At 51.7% G+C, this 25325-nt stretch overlaps 1 protein-coding gene and 1 long non-coding RNA gene across 4 annotated transcripts in view; one reads left to right on the top strand and one right to left on the bottom strand.

Annotated features, from left to right (window-relative positions):
• ARL3 (ARF like GTPase 3) overlaps positions 1 to 19133 on the top strand; it is a 28052-nt gene extending 8919 nt beyond the window's left edge. Inside the window, exons 4-6 of the mRNA XM_083844828.1 lie at positions 4385 to 4435; positions 6394 to 6579; positions 15070 to 19133. Of these exons, the coding sequence (XP_083700954.1) occupies positions 4385 to 4435; positions 6394 to 6579; positions 15070 to 15117 (285 nt within the window). The 3' untranslated portion in view covers positions 15118 to 19133. The remainder of the gene's footprint in view (positions 1 to 4384; positions 4436 to 6393; positions 6580 to 15069) is intronic.
• LOC310902779 lies at positions 740 to 15063 on the bottom strand. 3 transcript variants are annotated; one of them, XR_014586994.1, is made up of 4 exons: positions 12914 to 15063; positions 12601 to 12800; positions 8000 to 8064; positions 740 to 1319 (listed from the first exon to the last, which is right to left on the bottom strand). It is a non-coding gene; the product is annotated as an uncharacterized lncRNA (long non-coding RNA). The 3 variants fall into 3 exon arrangements; XR_014586992.1 differs by adding an exon at positions 2488 to 2531 and having other exon boundaries at positions 8000 to 15063; XR_014586993.1 differs by having other exon boundaries at positions 12601 to 15063.
• Positions 19134 to 25325: the final 6192 nt, after the last annotated feature.

Below are 25325 nucleotides of genomic sequence, written 5' to 3'. Positions count from 1 at the left end.
GAAAATGGCAAGATTGGTTGGGTGCAGTAAGAAAAATACAGTGATGTTTGGAGAAATCATGCAGTTGTATGTTTTTACTTTCACAGGATGGGGCTGGTTGGAGCTAGCCAGTTCCTTTCCTCTCATCTCAGGCTCTTTCAGATGAAAGAACATTAATAACTTTTCGTTTGCCCATCTGTAGCTCCTTTCACTGGAGGCTCCGAAGGCTTGTCATGGGTATTAGTGACCTGAGCCTCACGTACAGCGGCAGGTCAGTGTGGTGCCTTTGTTTCATAGCCGGAGAAACTGAGGCACGGAAGAATTCAGTGTCACGTCTGGCATCAGATAGGAAGGCTTCTGGCTGAGGGGCACAGAGAGACCCCTTGTCTTTTTCTTTGGTCCTTTAATCGTGAGACTGTCCTTTAATGTTTTTGATGTCTTAGCTGCAATTACCTTCCAATTTGCTACAGTTTACTACAATTGTAATTACGCCGCAGGACCGTGCCAGAGCACGTTACCCTGGGACCCTCCGAGCGAGTTCTGGCTAGTTTCAAAGAGCACCTCTAAAACTCAGCCACGCATGGCAGGCTGGGGGCTCCAGGCCCACCCTCCTGCCGAGCAGCGTTGCCAGTGGGAGCAGAGAAAAGGCCGCTCTGAGCAAGGCCTGCAGGCTCCCATGGGAAAGCAGGAAGCTCGCTCTGAAAGACGCCCTTCCTCCCTTCTGTCACACACATACTCACCAACGTGCTGGGAGCTTCAGTGCACTTCCACAGAAGGATCAGTGCTGCTAGGAACAGGACCCTTTGCTCCAAGGCTCGTGTCTGGAAGGGCCGGGCAGTACCTGCAGGCTTAGAAAACGTTGTCCAAACAAAGCTGTTATTTAAATGCGACTGAAAAGTCCCCAGCAGTCTCTCTGCAGATTCCCCTTTTTCAGCGTTAATTTCTGATCTGGTGTTTGAGGTCAACCACCGTGGCATAAACCTGGGCAGTGACTTTGGCAAAGAGCAATGGTGCGATCTTCCTAGGGGGAAGATCCGTGTTTGAAAAACCAGCAGGACAAACGTCACGTACCCCTCTGTGGCCGTCAGGAAGGGGAGCACGGCACGGCTGTGAGGTGATCGGGCCCGCTGAGTCCAGGCTCTGCAGCTGCATGCGGTGGGGAGGCCGTAGGTTTGCAAATCAAAGTCAACACCGCAGAGCAGCAGCTAGGGGATCTTTGTCTCTGCTACAGCATTGCTCAGGCTGCAGAGACTGCGCAACTGCAAAACGCTATCCGGGAGTCTGCTGGCAAAAACGATGAACTGTGCTGGTCTGTGGGCTTCCCCCCTTCCCAGGGTGCGCTGCACGGGAGAAATAAAGATGAATTTTAAGGCTGAAGGAAATGAAAGCAGTTGTGTTCCCTATCCTCCTCCCTTCCCAGCTAAAGCAATGCACAGAGAAAAGCTTTCTTTTCATACGAGTAAGAAAATAGGTAGAAGCGGAGTCAGTTTGGGGGAAGCAGCAGAGTGAATTCAGAGGGGGAATGAGAGGTGTGCATGTGGACCTGAGCTCTCCTGCCTGCGTTCCCTGATGGCCAGCTGGCAGCCAGTCCCAGACTGGGAGCTATCTGTGTGTTAGTGCAGTGCTTTGCCATGTCCAAACACATCAAAACTGGGATAGTAGCTAAAAGGATGGGATTGAGCTCTCCTGCCAGCCCTCGCACCCCTTACAACCGGTAATTTATCCCCTCTCACAAACCTGGTGCACGTCACGCCTCCGTAAAATGAGCTAACTTATCCCTCATACTATTTCCTCATCCAGCCCCGCTGCTTGCAATTTCTCCCCAGCCCACTTACTCCAGGTTTTGTTTTGGCCTGTTGCTCAAAGGAGGCACCCAACTTTACAGGAATTTCTTTCTCAAGCTCCAGCACAATGTACTCAAGGGCTGTTCAAACTGGTGAACCATGCTGCAAAACACTACAGCCAGAAACAAGATCTTGTGTGGGCCTGGCTGTAGAAGGAAGATAGAAATAAGATACGCCACAGTTCCCAGGACCCCCTGCTTCTGTCTTCTCCTAAGCTATATTGCACAAAGCAGAAAGGACCCTCTAAAGGGTATTAAAAAGCAGGAAGCGATTGCAAATTCAAATCCATGCAGGTGCCTTTGAATGAGAGCTCGGTCTTGCATCACACACCTGTGATATTTGGAAGCTTAACCCAGGCAAATAAGGTGTGGATATCTGGCTGATTGCATATTCAGACAGGCACCTGCAGCTATTTGGCACAGTGCTTTCTGGTTTGGAAGTAGGCACTCCGCACATACTTCGCCTTCTCTGTGCTGTGCTTCTGTGGCTTTTGCCCTGAGCGCCGTTGTCTCCAATTCTTATCTTGCAAGATAGCTCCCTCGCAAGGAGCGGAGAGAAAGCCTGGCTGGCTGGGACTCGGGGCTCTTCCGTGCCAGTTAGAGGAGCACCGTAATAGGGGAGGTGCCACCTCTCAGACGAGAAGCAGCACAGTGAAAATACTCACATGAGCATTACATCCGTGTATTGCTAAGCTTCCCCTGAGATGTCCTGGAGGAGGGAAGATGACAGTCAGTTTTCACAACCGCCAGCCTGCAGCTTCTTCCTTTCTTTCGGTTTGTGCTTCCTACCCCGAATGGGATGCGCAGGGGTGGGTGCTTGGGAGGGGCAGGGAGGATGGAAGCAGCTGGTGCAGTATTGCTGCGCGTACTTGGGATCACACTGCGGGGAGAGGCTGCCACGCATGCCCGTGGGCCTTTCCCCCTCACGTGGCACTGGGCACGTGCGCTGCTGCCACGTCCCTGTACAGCTGCGTCCAGCCCCGCCGCGTATCCCCCAGCCTCTGTCAGCACGCATCAGCCTGCCCTTGGGAGGACGACAGACCCCAAGCGATCAGCAGAGGACTGCGAGGTTGCTGGTTTTCCTCCTTCTCAAGCCTGGCGTGCAGATTCTCCTGATGTGCGTTTGATCCTGTTTTAAACAACCCCAGCACTGCTCGTTAAGGGAGTGCCTACAGTTTAGTAGACATTGCTGCTAGAGATCTTCCCTCCCCCAACTATTTGGTCAAAAATATCCTGGAAGTCAGGAGTCTTGACGCTGAGACTGCCTGGGAGGATGCCATTTATCTTGATGGCGGGGTGCTGTGCTCATCTATTCCCTCAAAACCAGGCTGACACTTGCTCCCTGTAAGCCACCAGAGCATGCATATGACATGCTAACGTCTTCAGTCAGCGCTGATGGAGAATGGCAGGGACTGGAAGCAAAAGGCTCTGTGTTTGTCACCAGTCCTGGCCCTGTCTGCTGCCCCAGCATCCTTCACCTTCAAAACCCTTCACAAGTAATGAAAAAGGGGTGCCAGGAGATTCTTGCCTGAGCATTGAGGTTCCCCAGTTTCTTTAAATGTGGCTTGGTATGTGACCATGCTGAACTGCAATGGTATTGCTGCAGGGAGGGAGGGTGGCTGGACTTACTAATTACTTACCTAGGAGGGCCTTCAAGGAGCCTTTTAGCCTGTGCAGACTGAGAGCTGCCTCTGTTGGAAAGCTCCTTTGCATTTACAGAAGGAAATCAGCACATGGAATGCTGCTCGGAGGCGGTGGAGACCCCCTGCCAAGGCAGGGAGCCCGCAGGCTGGAGAACCACCCTTCTGCTACCAGGGGACAGATGTCTGGCTGGGACCTCCTTGTGGGCTGCGGGATGTGGTGCCCAGCTCCGAGGGGGTGGCAGGGCTCTGTGGCCACGCTTGGTGAGCCAGCTGCTCCCCGTCTCCTCCACCGTCCTGGTAAACAAGCTGGCAGCTGAAGACAGAGTCTTGCAAGCAGGATCCAGCCATCATCCCTGCCCACCTGTCCCAGGAGGTTGCAGTAGGAGAGAAACTCACTGTCCCCAATATATTCGTGCTTCCCCTGTCCCCTGAGTGCCGTCATGTGCCTTGGTGGCTTACGAGGAGGCGATGTGTCCTGCTAGAGGGCAGCATGGCCTGTTCACAGCAGTGCAGTGCTTGGACTCCACGTTTACTGGGGTGAATGGCCATGTCTGGCTCCCCACGTTTTGCCATCCTGTGCTCAGCTTCGGCCTGTAAGCTGGTCGTTACTAAAGATGCCAGGCGGTCTCCTGTTCTCTTCAGGTAATAGATACCACAGAGGCAGTAAGAGCATTCCCAGTACTGCCGCCAGCTCCTTTCTGATCCCAACCACATGGCTCTCCACTCCCTCTGGCTTTTAAAAAGGTGGTTCCTCGCTTCTCCGAATGTCCCAAAGTTTTGTCAACATTTGCTGTATAAATAATACCAAGCATCTTTATGCCCCGAAGCATAATTATTAGGCTCAACTCATTTAAGCACATGCTACTGTGGAAGAATACCATCTGGGAAAAGTAACTTTTTCCCCTCATTTCTTTTTCAGATCTATGTCATTGACAGTGCAGATAGGAAGAGGTTTGAAGAAACGGGTCAGGTGAGTTTCTTATGCCCAGCTTTCTTTGAAGTAACTGAGCGCTTCTGAGTGCCCCTTGCTCACAAAAGTTAGGAGGATGATTTTGTTGTTTATGAGGGAAATTTGCATTTCAAGAGAGACTTGCCTTTCAACATCAATGCAGATTATTTTGGTAGATGGGAAACAAGGAATATAGGTAGCCTAATTCTGTTTAAATAGAACGGTTTTCATTAAAATTATACAATAATAGCAAACGGAGCCCAATACTGAAAGCAAAAACTTCTCTAAGTCCTTTAAACCTTGCCAAACCAAGACCCTGAGGAATCTTATTTTCTTATTTACAAAGTTGAAATGGAAATCATATTGACTTGATTGTCTTTTGGACGTAATTGAAAAAAAAAAAACAGGAACTTTGTAACTAGGACTGGCTAGAAAATACGATTTCCGTTTTGCAAAGTTTTGATGTTTTGTAACATTTTGTGTTTTAGGATGGAACAAAAATAGGACTTTTGTAAAATTCAGAAAGTGACAGCGTCCCAAAATAGCTTGCAAGAGATTCACCCCCATGAAATGGGAAAGTCAGAAGTGAGAGATTTAGGTTAGAGCCCTCTGTTCTGCCCGATTTGAAGGAGGCACTTGATCTTTTGTCTCTCAATTCTCAAGGGCACACCCTAACAGCAGGACTGTTGGTTACTCTAGGGGTGGGGAGACTCTCCTGTTGGTGCTGTTTCATTTTATATCAGCAATTAAATATTCATTAGGCAAAAGAGAGGAAGCAGAAGCTTAGAGCACTTGCCTGAGTCAGGCGGATTCAGCCTGGACCCCTCACATTTCCACAAACAATTTGGTTTCAATAAATCAGACGTGTCAGATGAAAGACCTATTTTGTTGAAAAATTCCCAGCCAACTCTGTTTATAACTCCATTCTCTTGTCCTGTTTTCCAAACCAAACATTGCTTTTGGGGGGATGGAGTCAGATTACCGCTGCAGTTTAGCATCTCCCTGGCTGCACTCATTTAATTCAGAAGTTTCTAGTCAGGGGGATGAAAGATGTGAGGACAGTATCTGAAAGTGAGACCCTTCCAGCTAAATAAGGAGCCCACAGAAATCTCATCTGCTCATCTGTCTGCAACGCCAGCAGTCCCTGCAGGTTCAAGTTCTGCTGGGCTTGCCATATGTTCACATGGGGAAGTGACTTGAGACTGTGCTCGTTTCACATGAGGCCATTGCACAACCCTAGACATGAAGTATTTCAGCCATCGTTGATCTACTGCAGATTCAGATTTGAGCTATTAGAAGACTCTCTTTAAGTCACCCACTTTTAAATGAACAAGCCCATTTCTCAGGATACCACCCAATGTGTGCTGCACATATGGAGCCAAAATCCAGCGAATAAAGCTGATCTAGCTTGTCTTCAGCTAGCCAATGCTTTCAAAAGCATTGCCACTTTCTTGTGGGATTTCCATTTCTGGGAGGGAAAAAAAGAAAAAGAAAAAGCCCTCTGCCACTCAAATTGCTGCTTATAGTACTTGGAACAAAACCCCGAAACTCATTATTAGCGAAGATATCAGGGCTTGTGTCAGCGGCTGCTCAGGTACAAATGCCAGTCAGGCAGTAACTTAAAACAAACTCTTCATACTGCCAATTTACATGTTTTTTGCTGTTTCATCAGTTTTGGTCTCTGAGGAGCAGAGACTGGTAAAACACAGAGTTGTAGCCTTTAAGGCAACTGCTAATTTCAGACTAAGATGAAGATTTTTGTAACCTGTAATTGGAAGAAATAGCTTTTGAACCTTGGGCACAGATGATTGTATACATTTTTGCTCTCTTATAATAAGATCTAAGTTTCACTGGAACACACTCTTCCAGCGTTTGCCCTAAATATATTCCTAATTAGAGACAGCCACTGGTGGTTGAAGGTTTTCTTCCCTTCCCTCTCTCTGTCTTCCCCCCACCCTACTCCCTTGTAAATGATATAGGAGCTGGCTGAGCTTTTGGATGAAGAAAAGCTTAGTGGCGTCCCCGTGCTCATATTCGCTAACAAGCAGGATTTGCTGACGGCTGCCCCTGCTTCAGAGATTGCCGAGGGACTGAACCTACACACAATCCGTGACAGAGTCTGGCAGATCCAGTCTTGTTCGGCTCTTTCTGGAGAGGGAGTACAGGTGAGGCTCTGGAGAAGGCTTGCTGTGCCAGCAGGCCATCTGCGAGAGAGAGAGCTCCTTGTCTGTTGATCTGCAGGGTGGGGCTGGATCGGCTGCGTCGCGAAAGAGGGTCAACGCAGCCAAACCCGCGCTGCGCACAGCACGGGGGGCGCATATCTCATCGCCCGTGCGAAGGGGAGGGGGAGCTACGGGCCCTTGGGGTCTCTTCATCCCTAGGAAAGGGGAGCCAGCACCTCCCCACCCGGGACCCCTTGGCCGGGCCAAATGAAGACATTGATTTATTTTAAAGAGACTGCTGTCAGGTTAATCATTTTCACAAAACAAATCGCCTTTTACTATTAACCCCTTTGACTGTTACAAGTGTGCACTTTAGAAATCTGATTTACCTTCACTACTAATGTCATTTGGCGTTTTGCTCAGCCCAGGCGCCAGGGAGAAAGCGATCAATTTTTCTGGTCCAGAGAAACACAAGAGCTGCACATGGGGCAAAGACCACTTCTATCTAATGGCAGTGTGTGGGGCAGCAAAAACCTGCACTGGGGGGGGGCACTGAGCTGTGTTCCTGTGCCACACTGTAATAGCTGAGACTTGTGCTGCTGTGCCGTAGCCAGTTTCTGCAGTATAGTAGCTCTTTGTAATGTAAATGGGACCTAGGTTTGTTTATTTCACTCTTAGGCTTTCCTGAATTAATGAAATATTTGCAGTGCTCCCAATCCGAGCAGGCAGGATTACTCCCTTCAGTGATAGTTAAAGAAACAGAATCATGAAGATATTTATCTTCATTGCAAATTCAGTAAAACCCTATCTGCAGATGCTACAGAGATATTCAAGATAGTCAGATCTCAAGCTGAGTATGAAAAGTCACAGAAGAAGCCCACAACACTGAGTGGGCAGTAAAATGGCAGATGAAATTCAGTGTTGACAAGTGCAAAATGATGCACAAGAGGAACAACAACCCTAACTATACACTTACAGTGATGGACTCAAAATTAGCTGCCATTACTCAGAGAGCAGATCATTGGGAACAGCAGCTTAGTGCTCATCAAAGGCCAAAAAGGAAAATCAAATGCTAGGGAATTACCAGAAACCAAATAAGAAACTTTCCAGAAAACATCTCTTATGTAGCAGAATAAAAGCATAGTGGCTCCCAGCCTTGAACGTCACATTCCTTTCTGCCTCTGTTCCCATCTATAAAGACTTTTGTAGTAGTAAAATCAGTCAAAGAAGAATTTAGGTTAAAGGGTCTTCAGGACGTCTTCAAACCAACCTCCTCCTTACAGCAGGGATAACTACAAGTGTAGCAGAGGTTGCTGAAGACCTCGTCCAACCAGGTCATAAATAAGCAGGGAGATTCCCCAGGCTCTCTACGTAACCTCATCCAATGCTTAACTGCCCTCATCAGGAAAAATTGTCCACATACCTGCTCAGAAGTATGAGAGATTTGAGGATCTTCTTTTGAGAATGATCAGCAGTACAGAGTGGCATCTGTAAACAGGGAGAATAAAAGGATTAGGACTTGCAGCTTGGAAGGGAGAGGACAGAGTGGGAATGTCTTCAGAATTTGTAAAATAAGGCTTTAAAATGGCAGATAGACCGTACACTATTTTTCACATTGCTAGAGAAAGGGCGTTCTTAATGAAATAATCAGACAGCCTTTTAAAAGGAATAAAAACTGCCTCTTTGCTCCCTGCACAATTGAATTGTGGATCTCATCGGCACAGAATGTTGAGGAGACCAAAGGTATCGGTTGGTTCAGAAAAATACTAAGCGATTTCTAAAGAAGAAGTTATCTGAGAATCATCTTCAGATAACTGCTGTTCACCAAGATCTGGAGATAGCTTTTTAATGAGAGACAGCTTGGGCCATGGACTGGGAGGGAAGAACCGAGCAAGGGAGACCCTGTTCCTACATGTCCTTTCCCTTGGCATCCCAAAAGGCCATGCTGGCCTGCAGGGACCCCTGGCCTGACCCACTGCAGCAGTTCTGCTTTGAAATTCTTAACCTAACATTTAGACCTAAACGCAGCAGATGGTGTCCTTCAAAGAGCCTCTATTTAGTTAGCTAAGATACAAATTGTTGTAACCAACCCTGTGAAAAGCTCCAGCTCTGTAATCTTTATTTTGAAGCGGTGGTCTTCGAGGGAAATACATTCCTCAGTGGCAGCGTATGTTCAAGTCCAAAGAAATGTGATCAGGATCAAGAAAGTGAGGCTGCAGTTCAAAGGCTTGCAGACAAGTGCAGGTTACCTCCTTCCTTCCTCCAGACCCTCCCCTACTTTATGTGAGCCCGAGCTAGCTCCCCAGCTGTGAAGAGGCAGTAGGATGGTGGGTGAAATTCAGGGATACGGAGGAACTAAATGATAGATAACAGCATTTCCTGTTGATGAGCTTTGACAAAAGCCTCCTTCCCAAACTGATCTGCGGGCTCTCTGAAGTGCCCTGCCCGCTTATTTGTTGTTAGGTCCTTCTTTCTGTGCCCTGTCCTTGAAGTACAGTGTATCTCTACACGTTCAGTTGAGTAAAATACACAGCCCAATATCCTCAACAAGAAAAATTATATTCATTTCTGTTCTTACTTCCAGAAAACAGAAGACAAGAGCTAAATAAAAGTATTTGCAGCCATATATACTTTGTTTATCATGCTTATCTAGACAAATTAATTTAGATGCAGGCCAGATAACATCCTGTTTTGTTGTCCCCAGTCTCCCTGCCCTAAATACTGCAGCTTATTCCATAAATGATTGTTGCAGAAAGGTCAGGTAAGTTACAAACTCTCTGCAGCTTATAGAAAAAAAGCCCTTACATATATCTTCTGCTTTAACTCCAGCCCTGTCAAATCAGGCAGCAAGGATGCCAAGCTCTCCCTTTGCTTGCAGATTCATTGAACAAAATGTTCCGTGGGATGGCTTTTAAACTAAAGGATTTTAGGTGCAACTGGATCAGCCCAGGAAGAAACAACATCTTCATCCCTTGACCTCTCAGGAGAGGTTAACATACTCAAAATTTAGGGCAATCAAAGAAAAAAAATGTTTAAAGAGTGAGATTAAGAAAGATAGTTTTGAGGATCATGGCACACAATACCAGTGGCTCAGAAAGGGAGCTCTCTATGTGTAGTTAAATCTCAGGTCACTGCTTTAAGGACTTCTTTGGGAAATGACAACGAGTGACAGAAAAGTAAATGAAGATGGGGAAGCATCAGGTATTCAGAATGAAAGCCGAGCAGCGAGCACGCTAACCATCGCTGCTGATGGAATACATGAGCTAGAGCAGAATCCGAGACATCACTGAAGGATTTTGCCAGTAAGAGTGGTGGCATATCTGGTACTGAGCACATGCATGAACGGAGTTCATAGGGGAAGATTTTTGTGATAGCTTGAAGGAAGAGCAATGAGGAAAGATAAATAACGCCAACAGATGAAGGAGAAATAGTTTGAAGGTCATTTAATTAGTTTAGCTGCTAGCACCATGGTGTATAGAATTGGGTAGTTAAGACTGGGGATTTCAAGGTTAATGAGATTAGATTATGGTTAATAGAATGATATAAATTTAGAGAATTTAACTATTGTTTGAAATAGGTTATTTAATAAAACTGTTAATTAAGGAGGGAATCCATATTGTCATCTTCTCTTTTAAAACACACCGTTGGGGACTAGAGGAAAGGGGCCCAGCAACGTCCTGGGCAGGCTCAGAAGAGAGGTGACTGGGTTAACTGGAAATTCTGTGTGGAGTTTTCCCCTGCAGAAGCCAGCTGGCGTCCCCCATTATGCCAGCTGAAGACTTCATTACCTCCTAACTGAAACCATGGGCAGCACTTGTCTTCTTAATCAGACTACGTAGTGCCATTGAGAGAGGAGCAGCATCCCTCGTGCTTAAGGGCTATTTCAAGCAAGCCGTCTGCTTGGGTCTCATTTTGACCTTCAGACCTAGTTAGGAGAGCAGGAAAGCCTTTCCTCCCTGCCACAGCCCCTTGGACCGTGCCTCTAGAGCAGCATCCCATTCCCACTTACCCTGAGACCCTTGCACGTGGTACAACAAACGAGGGAGGCGATCGCTGATGCTAGCAGAGAGATGCAAGAGAGCTCTTGCCTCACAGCAGCTCTCCGCTGCCACGTAGGCTCTCTTGGGGTTGCGCTCTCCGACCAGATCTCCAGTTGTAGTCCTTGGCGTGCAAAAGCTCTGCCCGTTCCACCCCAGCCAGCCAGGGTGGGGTGAAAGCAGAAAGGACTCCTCTGCTTTGCTGCCTGCCCTCTTGCTGGAGGTGCTACTTAGGGGCCAGGGCGTGTATTAAACATGAGTCAAGCCTTTGGAGCGCTCCGTGCTCTGCAGTTCGTTTCTTGTTTGAAGCAAGTCTCCAATCAAGGCAGCAGGAGCTCAGCGTGCCCTGAGGAATCATCCTCCAGAACGATGCTGCGGCATATTGTGTCCAGAGTCTCCCAAGCATAATGGTCCCCTGGAGACCATTAAAAGCCAGTGGAAATGAGAGTAGCCACTAAACTTCTCTAATTTATGCCAGAGCTGCTCTGGCCCAAAGGACTGTGGGAAAGGCTGAGCCGCTTTCTCCTCCCTGGCTCTTTCAACCTAGATGAGAAGGGAGCCCGAGCCCTGTGTTGTGCTGGTGCTGCCATTCAGCACTTTCACAGGGGCAAGATTGAGCACAGGGCTCCCAACAATCATCTGTGTTGTATCCTCTGAGCTAGGTTTTGTCTTAAAGACGTCTTTGCCACAGCAGGCTACCCAGAGTTCCTCCACATCTTAACAAGGTTCTGGGGCTACTTGTAAATGTGATTTAAAACCAATTTTGACGACTGGAGCTCTCCTGGGGCAGGCAGAGCCAGTTGATGATGAGGAAAAGCAGCGATATTTCCAGATTACAGGGCAAAGTCTTGTGATTTTTAAGCAGGGTAAGAAGAGAGTCTACAAAGCTGCATCAGGGATACAAGGTCTCAGAGGACAAAAGAAAAGCTTGCACCCAGGCAAAAAAAACAATGGTTGATGTACTTGTGGGAGCCTGTAAAAGCCTGCCTGTGCGATGACTGGAGGTACAAAGAAATGACAGATAATGAAGGCACAGTCCTAGCTGTGCAGAGAGAGAAGAAAGTGACAGTTAAAATAACATACACCAAAAATGCTAGAGATGGAGAATTTTGCACTCGTCTGACCCAATTTATTATGGCAGACAGAGGATTACATGAAAGGATTAAGCTTTGCTGTCCTTAAGGTCACATTAGGGGTCACAAGTTTGTGGCCTTGCCTGATCCCTGGCTTACAGGGGAGCAGAAATCAGGAGGCTTTTTCTGGGGTGGAAGGGACTTGTTCCCTGTGTTTGAAGTCAGATTACTTCACTCCCATAGCCGCAGAACTGATAATGCGGAGAATAAGCAAGCAGTGGGCTAATCTTGAGCAGGACTTCGTATTTCTCCTGGGGGAGGCTCTAGCAGCTCTCTCCCAAAGGGTGCACAGTACAACTCCCCTGGTGCAACAGCAGATGTGACTGCAGCAAGGCAGGGTTGTGCCAGGCAGCATTTCTCTGCAAGGAGCATTATCTTCTTCCCTGGAGTTCTCTCTCTTTGCTTTGGTAAAGTTTACTAGCTGCTTGTTAAGGAGCTAAGAGAGCTGAAGCTGAAAGATCTGAAATCTTTCCCTGGCTAAGTTTTCCCATGGTTGACTTGAGGCTGGAATACTAATATTGTATCCGTCTCCATCCTCAGAATACCTGCCAACGCTTCTGTGTCTCAACAAAGCAGCCCAAGGACATCTATCAAGATCTAAATGTTACTGTAGGGATTGTACTTTCTGCACAGAGCCATCTTTTAAGCATGCAGATACAGGGACAGAATGTGTAGGGACAAAGGATGACAGCAGTTGACTCCTTGTGGGCTTGACTCTTTCAAGCATCGTTTCCTCCTTCCCGTGTGCTTTCCCCACAGCAGCTCTTTGTGTTTATAGCAGCTTCTCTGGATTTCTCTGCCTTACCAACCCCCTGTCCAGCTTCACACCTTAGGTAGAAAAACTGCAAACATACCTTTTGGTTTCTTCCGCCTTCCACTGCATTCGCTGTTCTCCAAAGCATTTGGGGATACTGCAGAAGACATGCACCCTGACAGAGGTGCACCAGAAGCCACAGAGGTAGTTGCGGTGTGGCTGAAGATGAGCAGAGTATCTCACACATACCTCTCTGATACATCACACTTAGAGCTGGACACATTTATTTTCTCTTTATCACTGTCAGGCAGGGAGATATTTACAATTAAATGCAATTTTTCCTGCCAATTAACTCATATTAGAAGAGAGGTTTAAAATCGATTCCTGCTTTAAAAGTTCGGTGACCTACTTACGTATTTCAAGCCTGTTTGGAGTTCACCTTTCCTCTCGCATTTTGCTATGTCATTCTTTTGCCCTCGTTACATGCTTGATGCAGCCAGGCTCCCAGCCATGGTAAATCCCATCATAAACTCTGCTTTATGACCCTCACCGCACTGGTGCTAAAATGGTCTGCCTTTCCCCTTCTCGAGCTCCCTAATGGCAGCAGGCAGAGTTTTAATCACTGTGAATTCAGGTTGTGGTCAGATTAGGTAGAAGATAGGATGCATGTTTGTTGTTTTGCAGTGATGTATTGTTTCTGGGATTACTGGGCTGAATAGCAGAGGGTGTCAGCTGATATTTATTACTTTAAGCTGTCTCAGCTGTTCTGGTTCAGCAAATAAACCTACATTCAAAATGAATGAGGAGCTCTGCTTGCCTTGTATGCCATGATGTGTGCAAATGTGATTATTGCTTCCGAGGCAGGGGAAGCTGAAATCATTGTGGGAGCATTTTTAGTTATTTATTTATTTTTACTCTTTGCAGGCAATCATGCAGATTTCTAAAGCACACAATCAAGCCAAAGGCTTGACACCTCTCCTCCTAGCCCCATTGTTGAGCCCTAGCATTCCACATGCTGGGAATCGCTCGCTCCCTCTCTCTCTAAAGTGATAAGCTTTAAACCGCGCTATTGATTGCTTAAGGCATTACATGTTTTACACCTAGGTTATCAGTGTTATTGAAAGGGGAAGACACAAAGCTACTGGGCCTTAAAATGAATCTACCTCTCTTCTTTTCCCATTTGCTCGGAGGATTTCAGACAATTTGTTTTACACCGATCTCTGCTGCGGAGATAAATAAATGAAAGTGGAGACATCAGCCCTCCCCGAGGTTAGAGTTAGAAGTGTTATTAGTACTGGGCCTCCTGTGCACCCCGGCACAAACTGGGCTTGCCAATTCTTTATTTAAGGCAGCAACAAGGGTCAATTTCAAAAGTTGCTGCTCCCCTTCAGATAAGAAGTGTCACGTAGCACAACAATCAAGGCAAATTGGTATTTGCAACTGAGAACCTGCTTCTGATTAAGCCCTGGGGACTCCCTCTTTCTCTCTCCTTACTCTTCAGCTCCCCTCTGACGTGGCCACCACCTTTGTGGCTGAGGGGGGCAACGTGGAGGCACACTGGTGGGGCTTGGCTCACCCAAAATGATCCCAAACTGACCACTGAACATACCACAGTGAAATCCCTCCGGAACTGCAAGGTGACTTTAGCCCAATTTGCAAGCACAAAGACGTGCAGCTCTGCTCCCTTCCACAAAAGCCTCCCTGCCAGCAGAGATACCTTGTAGACAGGGTGGAGGCGGTGGATTTGACAGGACACAAACACGAGGAGACTGTGCATCTTGCCCCCCCTTCTGCTTGTCTCACAGCAGATAGTGACAGGAGCAGACAAAATGTCACTTTGCCCTTCAGTAGCGTATCCCAGTGTGGGACCTCAGCAAAAACTCACGCTCGGTTCCTCACAGCAGAAGGGCCACCCTACAGCTTGCAGCGGTCAGAGACGCTGCACACTTTTTTACGGAGGCACCCTAACAAGCGTATCAACATCCCCAAAACTTGACCACCCCTATTCTCACTGAAACCCGGTGGGATCCCCCAGCGCCTCTTTTCTGTGAGGGCCCCGCGGCACGGGGAGCAGAGCCCACAGCCAGTTATTTCGGTGGCTCTCGTCCATCTGAGAGGATGTGATTTGGCCAGGGACGTGCAGGAAGCTTGCAGCTGAGCAGAAAATCAGAGCCATGTTAGAGCTGGCTGTGTAACGAACAGCCTCGAGTGCCCGGTCTCAAAGATAAGGTGACGTGCCCAAGGTTACACAAATCATCCGAACCTGGAATCGAGCCTCGGTCCGCTGCTGACATACCTTAACTGCAAAGCGATCCTTCCTTGAAGGGACATAGTGACATGATGAGACGGTGAAGCTTTTTATGGGCAGAAGAAGGATTTAATGACCCCTCTGTGCAACACCCACCGAGCAACGAAGCGCTTGTCTTTTACCCGTGGCGTTTTTGGGGAGCAGAGGGCAGGCGTGGGGTAGCTGAGGCGGCAGAGCGCGGTGCCTGCGGCACGGAGTCGGGTGGGACTGGGGGATTCCTCTTCCCTTCGCTCGACTAACACTGCCTTTCTCTGTCTAAAGGACGGCATGAATTGGGTGTGCAAAAATGTCAATGCTAAGAAGAAATAAAGCGGTCTGAGCTGCATGGAAATGGAGGAGCGGTGGGAGCAGAATTCTAGCCCGAAAACACTAATTTGCTGCTTTCTGACCAAATGTTTTTCCATCTGTGCACAGCTACAGCTGTTAAAAGAAAAAAAAAAGAAAGAAAAAAAAGGGAACAACATTGGTTAAAATCTACTGCTGGATTTGGAACTTGACCTGCTCTTTAGTATCATTTTTTATCCCAATAAAGGAATGATATATTTCCTCCCTATGCATAAATAGTATTAAATGTCTGATTAGCAAGCAAGTTTGTAAGCAGAAGCAAGGCTGCGATTCGGTGTGAGGCAGAGGGAGTGGTGAATTGCTGTAGTTGCTTAAATGCATAGGACCTGCCCTATACGTGCAGGCTTGCGGTCGCTGAGGACACGCTCAGGTGTCAGTCACAGCTTTTCCTCAGCGACAGATAAAACGTGGTTTTGTTACCAATTGTGGGTAGTTTCTTTTTTTTTAAAAAAAAAAAAAAGCTGCTAAGAAGTCATTTGTGTAATGAGGGTAGAAGACTTCCACATATTCCTATAGCCATAAAAGAGGAGTTTGATCATAACGAGACACTGTTGCATTGCGACGCTGCCGTAGAAGGAAGAGGAAGGTTATGTGTGTATAATTGAAGCTCTTTACAATTGGAATAATGCAGGATGAGCGTGCCTAGGGCTTTTCTCGCAGCTGAAGGAGAATTTAGCCCAGCGTTTCACCTTGAGCCAGCAAAAACGTGGTTCCTGTGTTCAGTAAGCTCCACATGTGAGATTAGTCTTGATGTTGAACAATCCCTGTTGATTTTCCTTTGATGTTAAGGCAACTCCGCAGCAAAATGCAATTAAGTCCATGATTACTTTCTCGAATGAGATACCAGGTCCCAGGCTTCCTTTCTGAAATGTGCGAAATATATTCTCCTACCCCCCCTGCCTCGGCGGGCCCTGCCGAGCCCTCTGGGAGCAGGCAGGGGACTGCCCTGCCGCGGGCTGGCTGCGCAGGGCTGCCGGCCGCCCCAGCCCGGTGCCAGCTGCACATCATCCTGGTGGAGGGCGACGAGCCTGGGAACGGCAGATGGGAAGCGCTCTTTGAAACGAGGATTCATTCTTCCCTCAACTGCCTTTCCGCTAAAAGGATGCGGTTGCCGAGATAGGAAAGCGAACGCTTTTTCCACCTCCTCGTCCCCGATTCAAATCCAGCCCCAGCTGACAGCGGGCAGGAGTCATTAGCACGCCAAAGCAGCCATGTCCTGCGTGGAGCGAGCCTGGTGACTCCTGGGCCGGTTTCTAACGCACAGATGGTAAAATAATCCCACTGCCCTGCTTGCCAGCTTTGTTTGCTGCCTGCCTGCGAAAGGCCAGAGACCGGCTGGGGACCACGTTACCCCTTCCACCCCTTGCAGACGGAGCAGCGTGGGGCGAGCCGTGCGTAGCGCAGCATGTGGCTTTACCACGCGTCAGCGGCTTGACTCATGGACCCAGGCAGCCGGCTGACACCCCTGGAGCTCCCAGCTCTTTGCTCCTCCCTTCCCCTGGACACCTCCAGCTCACGGCAGAAACATCTGCAGCGCGCGCGGAGCAGCTCCTGGCCGCCTACGTGTTAGGGCCCGGCAGCTTAAAATCATCCGGGGCTGATTCCAGGTCCACCCCCCCCCCCCCCCCCCCGTGCAGCGGGGTGCGTGCAGTGGCGGTTCAGGGGTTGAGCTGCGTGTCGTTCAGCTGTCTTTGCTGTGGCTGGGGGCAGAGGGACAGCTGGGACAGCAACTGCTTTAGCAATCCGAGTTTAATCTGCCTGCGTCCGTGAGTCAGCACCCTGTGAGTGCATCTGTCTCCAGCGCCGAGGCAGGACGTGCATACGGAGTGAGGCAGCCTCGCTGCAAAAAAAAAAAATAAAAAATAGAGGATGACTGGGAGGGGGGAAGGAGCAGGCTCAAGTGAGCTGTTAGGCAATAGCTCATGACACAAAGAAGTGACACACTTACAGCTTTGCGTGGCTTGAGTAAGGAGTCATGGGGAAAGATGTTCATTTAAACACAGCAACTGTGTTGGCTTACGGGGAACCCCAGGAATCCGAGCCCCGCATGTTCCCGGAGCTGGTCGGCCAAAGGAGGAGAAATGCATCCTAGCATGCATGCGAACGGTCGCCTTTTCCCCCCTATTAATGCATTTGCCTGATGCAAGCACTGTAAAGAATTGCAGCCCTTTCTCGAAGGCATGATTTGCGCTGGCAGAGTGACAGAGCTGTGTGACAGAGCCTCCCAAACTCTGGATTTGCCCTCACTGCATGCGAGGTGCTGAGTGAAATGCTCTGGCATCTGTCCCCCGGCCCCGTCAGGGCAAATCAAAATCCCCCTGGGGAAGGAGAGGCTCCTTCTCTCCTGTGAGGGAGCTCAGGTGGGTGCTTCCCAGCTCTCTCCTTCCCTAAGCAGTGACAAACTGCTGTGACACCCAACCTGCTCCACGGTTAACCTCCTGGAGCCAAAAAAACAAAAATTTTTTTTTTAGGCTCACATCAGTTACGCTTAGAAACGTGTGTAAAATACATGATACGTTTGTATCGCAAATTTCCTCTTGCTCCAGTTTGGAAGGAAAAAAATCGCCTTACTGAACTCAGGACCCAGAAGTGTTTGCTGGCTCATTCGGTGTGCCTGCACGTGGCTGCACGCAGCGGTTCCTTGCCTCTGTGCCAGCCGGAGCTTTACCTGCAGCCCAGGTAGACAAATGTGGTCTGCCCGGGAGGGTGAAAAATGCCCCCGGCGTCAGTAAATCACCCCGCAGCAATGGCCGTCAATGCTCTTTGTATTGTAACCTCGCTCCGTGCATCCAGCTGGTGAAAATGTAAAAGGATTTGAGATTCCCTTCCCCTGCTCCTCGTCTGGAAGCTGCCCGCTGTGCCCCGCGCAGGGCTCCCGTCCCGCAGCACCGGGCTCGCTCCAGCCAGCCGAAATGTCTGCGGCCACGGAGGGCAATCCCTGCCCCTCTGCCAGCCCTCCGGATCCCCTTGGGTTTATGCTGATTGCCTGAGGAGGCTTTGTCCTTCCAACTCTGTCTGCTTTGCCCTCTTTTAAGGAAGATCCGAGGCAAGCAAAGCACCTCATTGGTATGGGGGGAGCCCTGCCACGCATCGCATCGATTCATAGATTTTTAAAGCCAGAAGGGACCATTATGTTCCTCTCTCCTGACCTCCCGCATAACACAGCCCATTAAATTCCACCCAGCGAGTCTCGCGGCGAGCTCGGTGACTTGCGGTTGAATTAGAGCACCTCTGCTAGGAAGACGCCCGGCCTTGATTTAAAGGCTCCGAGTGACAGCCGAATCCAGCCCGGGCCTCGAGGAGTTTGTCGCAGGGGTTAATTCCCTTCCCAAGGGGAGGTTGTCGCGCTTCACTTTCACATCATTAAATCTGGTTTTACCTTTGTGATGGATTAAAGACGCCTCTCCTGCCCGCTTGTGTTCTCTGGAGGGGAAAGATGATGGAGAAGGAAAATTTTCCAAGGGCACGTCAGGAAATGGGGGTTCACGTCCCTGCTCCAGCAGCCCCTATGGGAGGGGGGACTCGTGCCCGAAGCCCGGTTCCCCCAGGTCAGGTTTGCTGGAGAATTTCTCTCCTTGCCCTTGGAGAAGGTTGACCAAAGCCTCGTGCAACACCCTCGCGCTTCTCCCCGGACCCCAGTACCGCTTCTTGCACGTTCAAGGCTATTTCCTGTCAAAAACACAACGGATCAGAGACTTTTTTTATTACTAAGTGTGCTGGGATGAGCCCAGCCCAGGCAGCCTCGCTCCCTGCCCCACGGGGCACAAACGGGCTCTGCTGCAAAAGCAAAAGGTCGCCGCTGCCTCTTCCCGTCGCATTCCCTGCTCCGTCCAGGCCCACGCAAGCTCTTTCTTTTATGTTCCCTTTTTGACTTTCACCAAAAAGGGGTGTTTGCAATATCTGGTCATGTCGGTACTCGGTGTATGTTTTAGATGTCTTTGTCAAAAAAATAAATGTATTAAAGTTTAGTAGAAAGACGAGCTGTGTCTCGGGGTGCTCCTTTCCCGTTGGCAGGCCCCTTGTCCCAGCGGTGCGGCCGCCTCCGCTTCTCCCTCTGCCTCCTCCTCCCAAAGCACAGCAGCGGTGGTTTCCAGCTCTCGGACAAGCCGAAAGTTTTGGAGCAGGGCCCTTTTCCCCTGGATTTTCACTTGTCCCAAACTACCACGAAAGCGAGGAAGACGAACTTCGAGAGGAGCTTATTGTCTCAAAAATCGTTTTGTAGGTTAAAAAAAAAAAGAGCGTGTGTCACGAAAGCCATTCCCTGCTGATCTGGCAGGAAAATTAAAAGGGGAAAAAGAAAAGCGGAGAATGATTTGGTTTTGCTGCAACGTAGCTGAGGTTGAAGGCAGTTCTGAGGGGGAAGCGAATTCTGGTTTTGTTTCTTTCCAACTAATTTGACTCATTACTGCTCCTGCAACGCCAGAACAGCCCAAAAAGCAAGAAGCTGTTAGAGCTCTTTAAAACATCAGCTCCTTCCCTGCACAGCCAGGATGCCTGGAAGGCTGTCGGAGCGATTGGAAAAAAAAACATTATAGATGGTCACACTTAATTTCTTTTCTCTTTTTTTTTTTTTTTTTTTTTTAAGGCATGCTTTATACCGATTCCTGCTATTTTTTTCAGCAAAGTAGGAAATACTTTTTCATCTTGTTTGCCTAATGGATTGGATGTGAAAAATATTTCTCTGGCAAGTGAACACCCTGAGAGTTGTTTGACTTGTCACGACGTTATATATCGGCCCCCGCGGCCCCCTGCCCCCGAAGCCTCCGCGTTTCCCCTCTCCTGTTGCTGTTTACAGTGGGACACGCCATAATTTATGGCGAGGCTGTGTGTGACCTTGCATGCGTCTGCTGGAGCGAGCCGTAGCTCCCTTCCCCGCACAAGCCCCGCTTCACATTTACATGATGAATTTAGTGCTCCCGAAAGGACGCGGAGCCGAGTGGATTGGATGCGGGGAAGGGGGGGGGGGGGATGGAATAATAATAATAATCCACCGCCTGGAGGAGAGACAAACAGTGAGATTTTTGTTCCTCTTTGGTCGGTGTTGCCCGGTTGTTCACGGCCTTGTGCACCCCGGAGGAGCGCCGCTAGCAGAGGCCAGACGGCCTCTGGGATGGCTGGGCTGGAGGTTTCAGCCTCTGCGGGGGCATCGTCCTCCTGTCCCCTCCGCCAGGACCCTGGGGCGCCCACCCTCAATTAAGGGGATTTTTTTTAATTTTATTTTATTCTGTCTAAGTGGAAACGAGCTCATACCGGAGCCTCGCGATTGGCTCCTGGCTAAATTGCAGCTCCGGGCTCAGTTGGCTGAACTGGGGCTTGTTGTATTTTTTATTGCAATCTGTTCACTTATTTCCCTTTCCAGTGGTGATTGGAAGCAAAACTCCCGTAAATCTGCAGCCGGGCTGGGGGACGGCTTTGTGGGACCGGCACAAGTGTGTGCACATGTGTGTCTGCGTGTGCCTCCCCACACGGTTCCCATTTAGCTGGTTGAACGAGATGAGTATCTGTATCCTCTTTAATGGGGGAAAAAATAAAAAAAAAAGACAATCCCTGTCCGAGGAGGACGGGCTGGAAGGAGAGCTCGTCCGCGACGTGCCGTGACCGCACCACGGGACAGCGACGTGCAGCCCCGAATAAATAATCCTAAAAGGAAGGGAAGCTGTCAGGTAGGTTAGGCCCCGAGTCTGATCTACATTAGGAGCTGGCAGGAACGCCCTGCAGATAAATCATCCGGATGAGAGGTATTTTTAAATACAAGTTGTCCTTGCTGCTCGGCTTCGCAACCTTTATTTCGTGCTACCATCGGAGCCGAGCCCCTGCCTCCTCGGGGTGCTGAGGGGGATGAATTTAGGGCCTGCAGCTGGGGGACAGCAGGGCCCCTGTGCCCAGAGCATGTCCTGCGGGCTGGGGACCCCCGTGTGCGACAGCTGGGCCCCGACCCACGCTTTCGGCCTCCGCGATGCGGGGCCGGGCGGCTCGGGGTGGCCGAGCCAGCTGTCCCGGCCCGGCTCCTTCCCCCCTGTGCCAGACGCGAGGATTTACGCGTGTTTCGAGTCCGTTTTTATAGCCGGCACCTGTGAGGCCAGCGCCGGGCGGGGATGTCCGAGGGGGCCCAAGCTGCAGGGTCCGGGCTGGCCAGCTCTTGGCCTGGGGAAACTGAGGCACCGGGGGGCGGCGGTGCTTGTGTCCCCGGCTGGGGGCCGGGCACCCCGCGAGGGGCAGGGGCTCTTTCGGTCCCCGGGGAGGGCAGGCTGGGTCGCTCGTGCACGGATCGCCCCGTCCTCGGGCCAGGAGAGCTGCTGAATCAGGCGCATTGAGCGCGGCACAGCTGGTGCGGGCGGGGGGGAAGGGGGGGCCGCAGTTGCTCCTGACACTTTTGCCTCTGAATGTGATGATAAACTCCCTTTCCCGATTAGCGCTGATCCCTCTGCCTCCAAAACAGTTGGCCCTAATGAACATACGGCCCAACAGCTGTAAGCGGTTATACATATGCATGGATATATATATTTATCCCCCCCCCCCCAGCCCATCCATATATACTGGAGATCACAGCTGTTGCTATTCTTCCTTGCAATGCAGATCAGACGCTCTCTCTCTTTGGAGTCTTACTTGACCTATTTTGCAGGCGCAAGATTTTTTGTGATGATGATTTCCCCAGTTGGTGCTTTTGATTCCGCCTGAAACATCTTGATTGAAGGCAAACAATGGCAGCTCCGGCAGCCGGCAGCGCCCCGCACCCACGCGCCGCCCGGCAGCCGCCACGCGACGGCTGCGGGCCCGAGGGACGGCTCCGGGGACGCTCCCCGGGGTGGCCGGTGCCTCCCGCCCCGTCCCTTCCCCGTGCCCACTGACCCCCCGTGCTGGCCTCCCCGTCCCCTGCCACCTCTGGGACACCCCCTGCTTGGGCCCAAAATCTCGCGAAATAAGGTGATTTCCCTGTGGGGACGCTCCTGGGGGGGACGTGGGTGCCCCAGCTGGGGGCTGCGCATCCCCTGCGATGCTCTGAGCACCCCAAGGGTGATGGGGACCTTCCCGTCCCGTTCCCTGGGGGGTCCCTGCCTCCGCTCGCCGCTCATTGTGGGGTTTTGGGGCCGGCAGCAGCCACCCCACAGCCCCCCCGGAGAAGGGCCCCGAAGCGGCCGCGTCCCGGCGCGGAGGAGCGGCGGGCCAGGAGCGCACAAAGCCATTTTTTGTTTGGCTTTTCCGTTTGAAGTGTGTGTCCTTCATCCCCGTTTCTACAGCAACCGGGAAGTTCACGTCCTGGCCTGGATGGAGGGGACGAAGCAGCCGAGGGGGAGAGGAGAGGGGAGGACGGGGAGAGGGCAGGGGGAGCCAGAAATAGGTTTTCAGGGACAGAAGGCCGCACTGTACGGCTCTGTCCTGGGCACGGGGAGGCCGCGGGGTCACTGTAGCTGGGGCAGGGCTCTGAGCCCGTCCCCGTCCCTCCATCACCAGATGTGATGTGGGCAGCGGGGGGGGAAGTCTGGGGACATAAAACATCATCCATTGGGACCTGCCACAAAATGGGGCTCCGTGGCCAGCACCAAAAGCATCACGGGGCCCTCACATGGCTTGAGGAGCAGCCGGGAGCACTGCGGGGGCCACCACACAGGGACCCCCCCATGGAGCCCCCTCTGCCCAGCCCCGGCCCCGCTGCAGCCCCTCCGTGGTGTGAGGGGAGAGGGCGACCTCAGAAACTCACTTTCCTTAAAAAAAAAAACAACGACGAGCCGACGGTGCTTCATCTTATGCAGCGAGTCTCTTCATTTATTCATTACGAGATAATACCCAAATCTGGCTAATTAATATTCCTGCATATTTTCCAAGGGCTGATGAGGTATCTTAAACATCTCTCCGAGATGGGCTTTCATATTTATAAGGTTGATGTGCAAACTTAAATTGACGGCAGCTAAATATACTCCTCATGTTTAAGCATGGGGCTGCGTTCCCGGGGAGGGGGGATCCTGGGGCACGCGCCCCGGCTCCAAGCGGGACCCCGGGGGGGGGCTGTCAGCCCAAAAAGGCTCCCACGGGCTGGGGTGTGACACCACCGTGTCCTTCTGCAGTGCTGGGAGATTTCCCTGTTTAATGGCAGCGGATCCGGTGGATATTTGGGGTCTGAGGTCCCCGACCGGTGGGTGGTGCAGGTGCTGGAGCAGGGAGCGCGGGGTCGCGCTGAAATCCTTCTGCAGGGTTAAAAATAGGACCTGGTCGCGAAGTGGAAGCCTGGTTTGCATTCTCCCTCATTATGCTGATTGCTTATTTACGTGTATGCAAATGGTGGAAGAAGCAGCGGTTCCTCCACCTGGGGACCCTTTGGCTCAGTGGAGCCCCGACCCCGCCGGGTAAGTCCCTAAAACGCCGGAGGACCAGGACCCCAGCCCTGTGGCTGCCCAGGACTGCCACCCCCTCTCTGGGATCACGCTGAAAATGAAGCATCCGCCCCCGTGACGTGCTGGTGCAGGGGACGAGCGGCCCAAGCACCAGACAGCGGTGGCCAGGGCGCGATGGTTATCGATGGTTATCGGCGCCGCTCGCCCCGCACCGCCAGATGTGCGTGTCCGGCCCCAGCTGTTCCCCATCAGCCTGCCCCCACCCGCACCGCCGGGCCCCGAGATCCTTTTTCCACCAGGCCCCATGTCCTTCATCAGGCACCAATTTGGTCCGGCCCAGCTGCTCGTTTTTCTTTCCGCCGTGTGACATGTTTTCACCCGGCTCCTAATCCGTCTCCTTCCATTCACAACTCGAGCTGTTTATTGATGGGCCCCCGCTCGCCCCCTCCTCCTCCTCCCTTCCTCTCCCCCTCGGACCGAGCCATCCATCAACAAAACCCCGAAAAGCTTCGGGCTTCCCCTCCCGCCAGCCCTACAACTCCTTAGCCCACCCCGGCCAGGCCATCGTGTCCCTGCGTGCCACCGGTGCGATGCTGCGGGGCTGGGTGCTCGTGTCCCCCTCGGGGCCGGGGGACAGCACCGGGGCTCCACAATGGGCACCCTCGGTTGTGGGGCGCTCCCCATGACGAGGCACAGGGCAAGGTGGGGACGTGTCCGGTGGAAATGGGCTCGGTACCAGAGGGGACGGGGAGCTGGGCCCTTACCGGGAGAGCCGGGGCTCTCTCGTCTCTCTCAGCCCCGCTTCTCCTCCGTTTTTGGCTTTCTGTGACCGCCTCCCCGTTCGCCGCTGAGCGGTGAGGGGGAAGCAGCATGGAGGGGATCCAAACCAGAGCAAAAACGAGGACATTCGGCAACCAAAAAAAAAAAAAAAAACAACACACAAATGAGCCCAAACCTGAAGAGAATGACAGAAAAATCCCTAATGGTTCCCCAAAGCTGCTCTTTTCCCATTTTTCCCCAGATAAGGAGCTTGCCCCTTGTGGCCCCGGCTGAAGGCTTCCTCCTCGCCCTTCCCCGCCCCGGCCTGGGGCGCTGCCAGCGAGGACAAGGCCTCAGGGGCCAGGGCCGCGTTGCTGCCCGCGCTGGGTTCGGGCACGAAGCCGCCATCCCCGTCCCCGTCCCCGTCCCGCCACAATGGGGATTGTTCTGGAGGCCGTGGGCAGGATGCGGCCCGGCCGGCCCCACGCCTGACTCACATCCTCGCGGGCTGGGAGGGAGCCCATGGAGTCACCTCTCCGGCATCCCCCAGGGGACACCAACCCCGGCGTGCCCCGCGCGGGCTGGGACGCGGCACCGGCGCTGCTGGCAGCCACCCCGGGGGCTTTTTGGGGTCTGGGCTGGGGTCCCCGCTTCTCCAGGTCAACCCATGAGGGCACGAGGAAGCCGAAACCGCGGATGCTGCTGGCGGCCCCGGCCGGCCTCCCACACGTCCCCCACAGCCAGCCAAGCCCCGGGGCCTCCGCCGAGCTCGGTGGAAAGGTTTGGGCAGGAAGGAGCCTGGCGTCGCCGAGCCCGCGGCGTAAATCACCGCCTCCGCGTCCCGGAGGGGGCCGCGTGCCCCCACGCTGCCTTCGGGGTTCCTTAGCGGAGGGTCTCGGCCCGAAACAAGCCACACCCGAGAGCGGAGGAGGCAGCCGGCTCTGCACCACGACATACGTGTCCCCCCTCATCCGCCCCGTCCCCGAACTGCTCCCCCCGAAGAAGCCCAGGGCCGTCCATGCCCCTCCGGGCTGCTGGGGGAAGCGGGCGGCAGCCTCCTGCCAGAGCGCCCGTTCCCGGGGA

This window comes from Anser anser (genome assembly GCF_964211835.1).
Source record: "Anser anser genome assembly, chromosome: 7".
Taxonomy (NCBI): domain Eukaryota; kingdom Metazoa; phylum Chordata; class Aves; order Anseriformes; family Anatidae; genus Anser; species Anser anser.
Note: the sequence above shows the minus strand (reverse complement) of the source record. Positions and strands in the feature narration are given on the sequence as shown.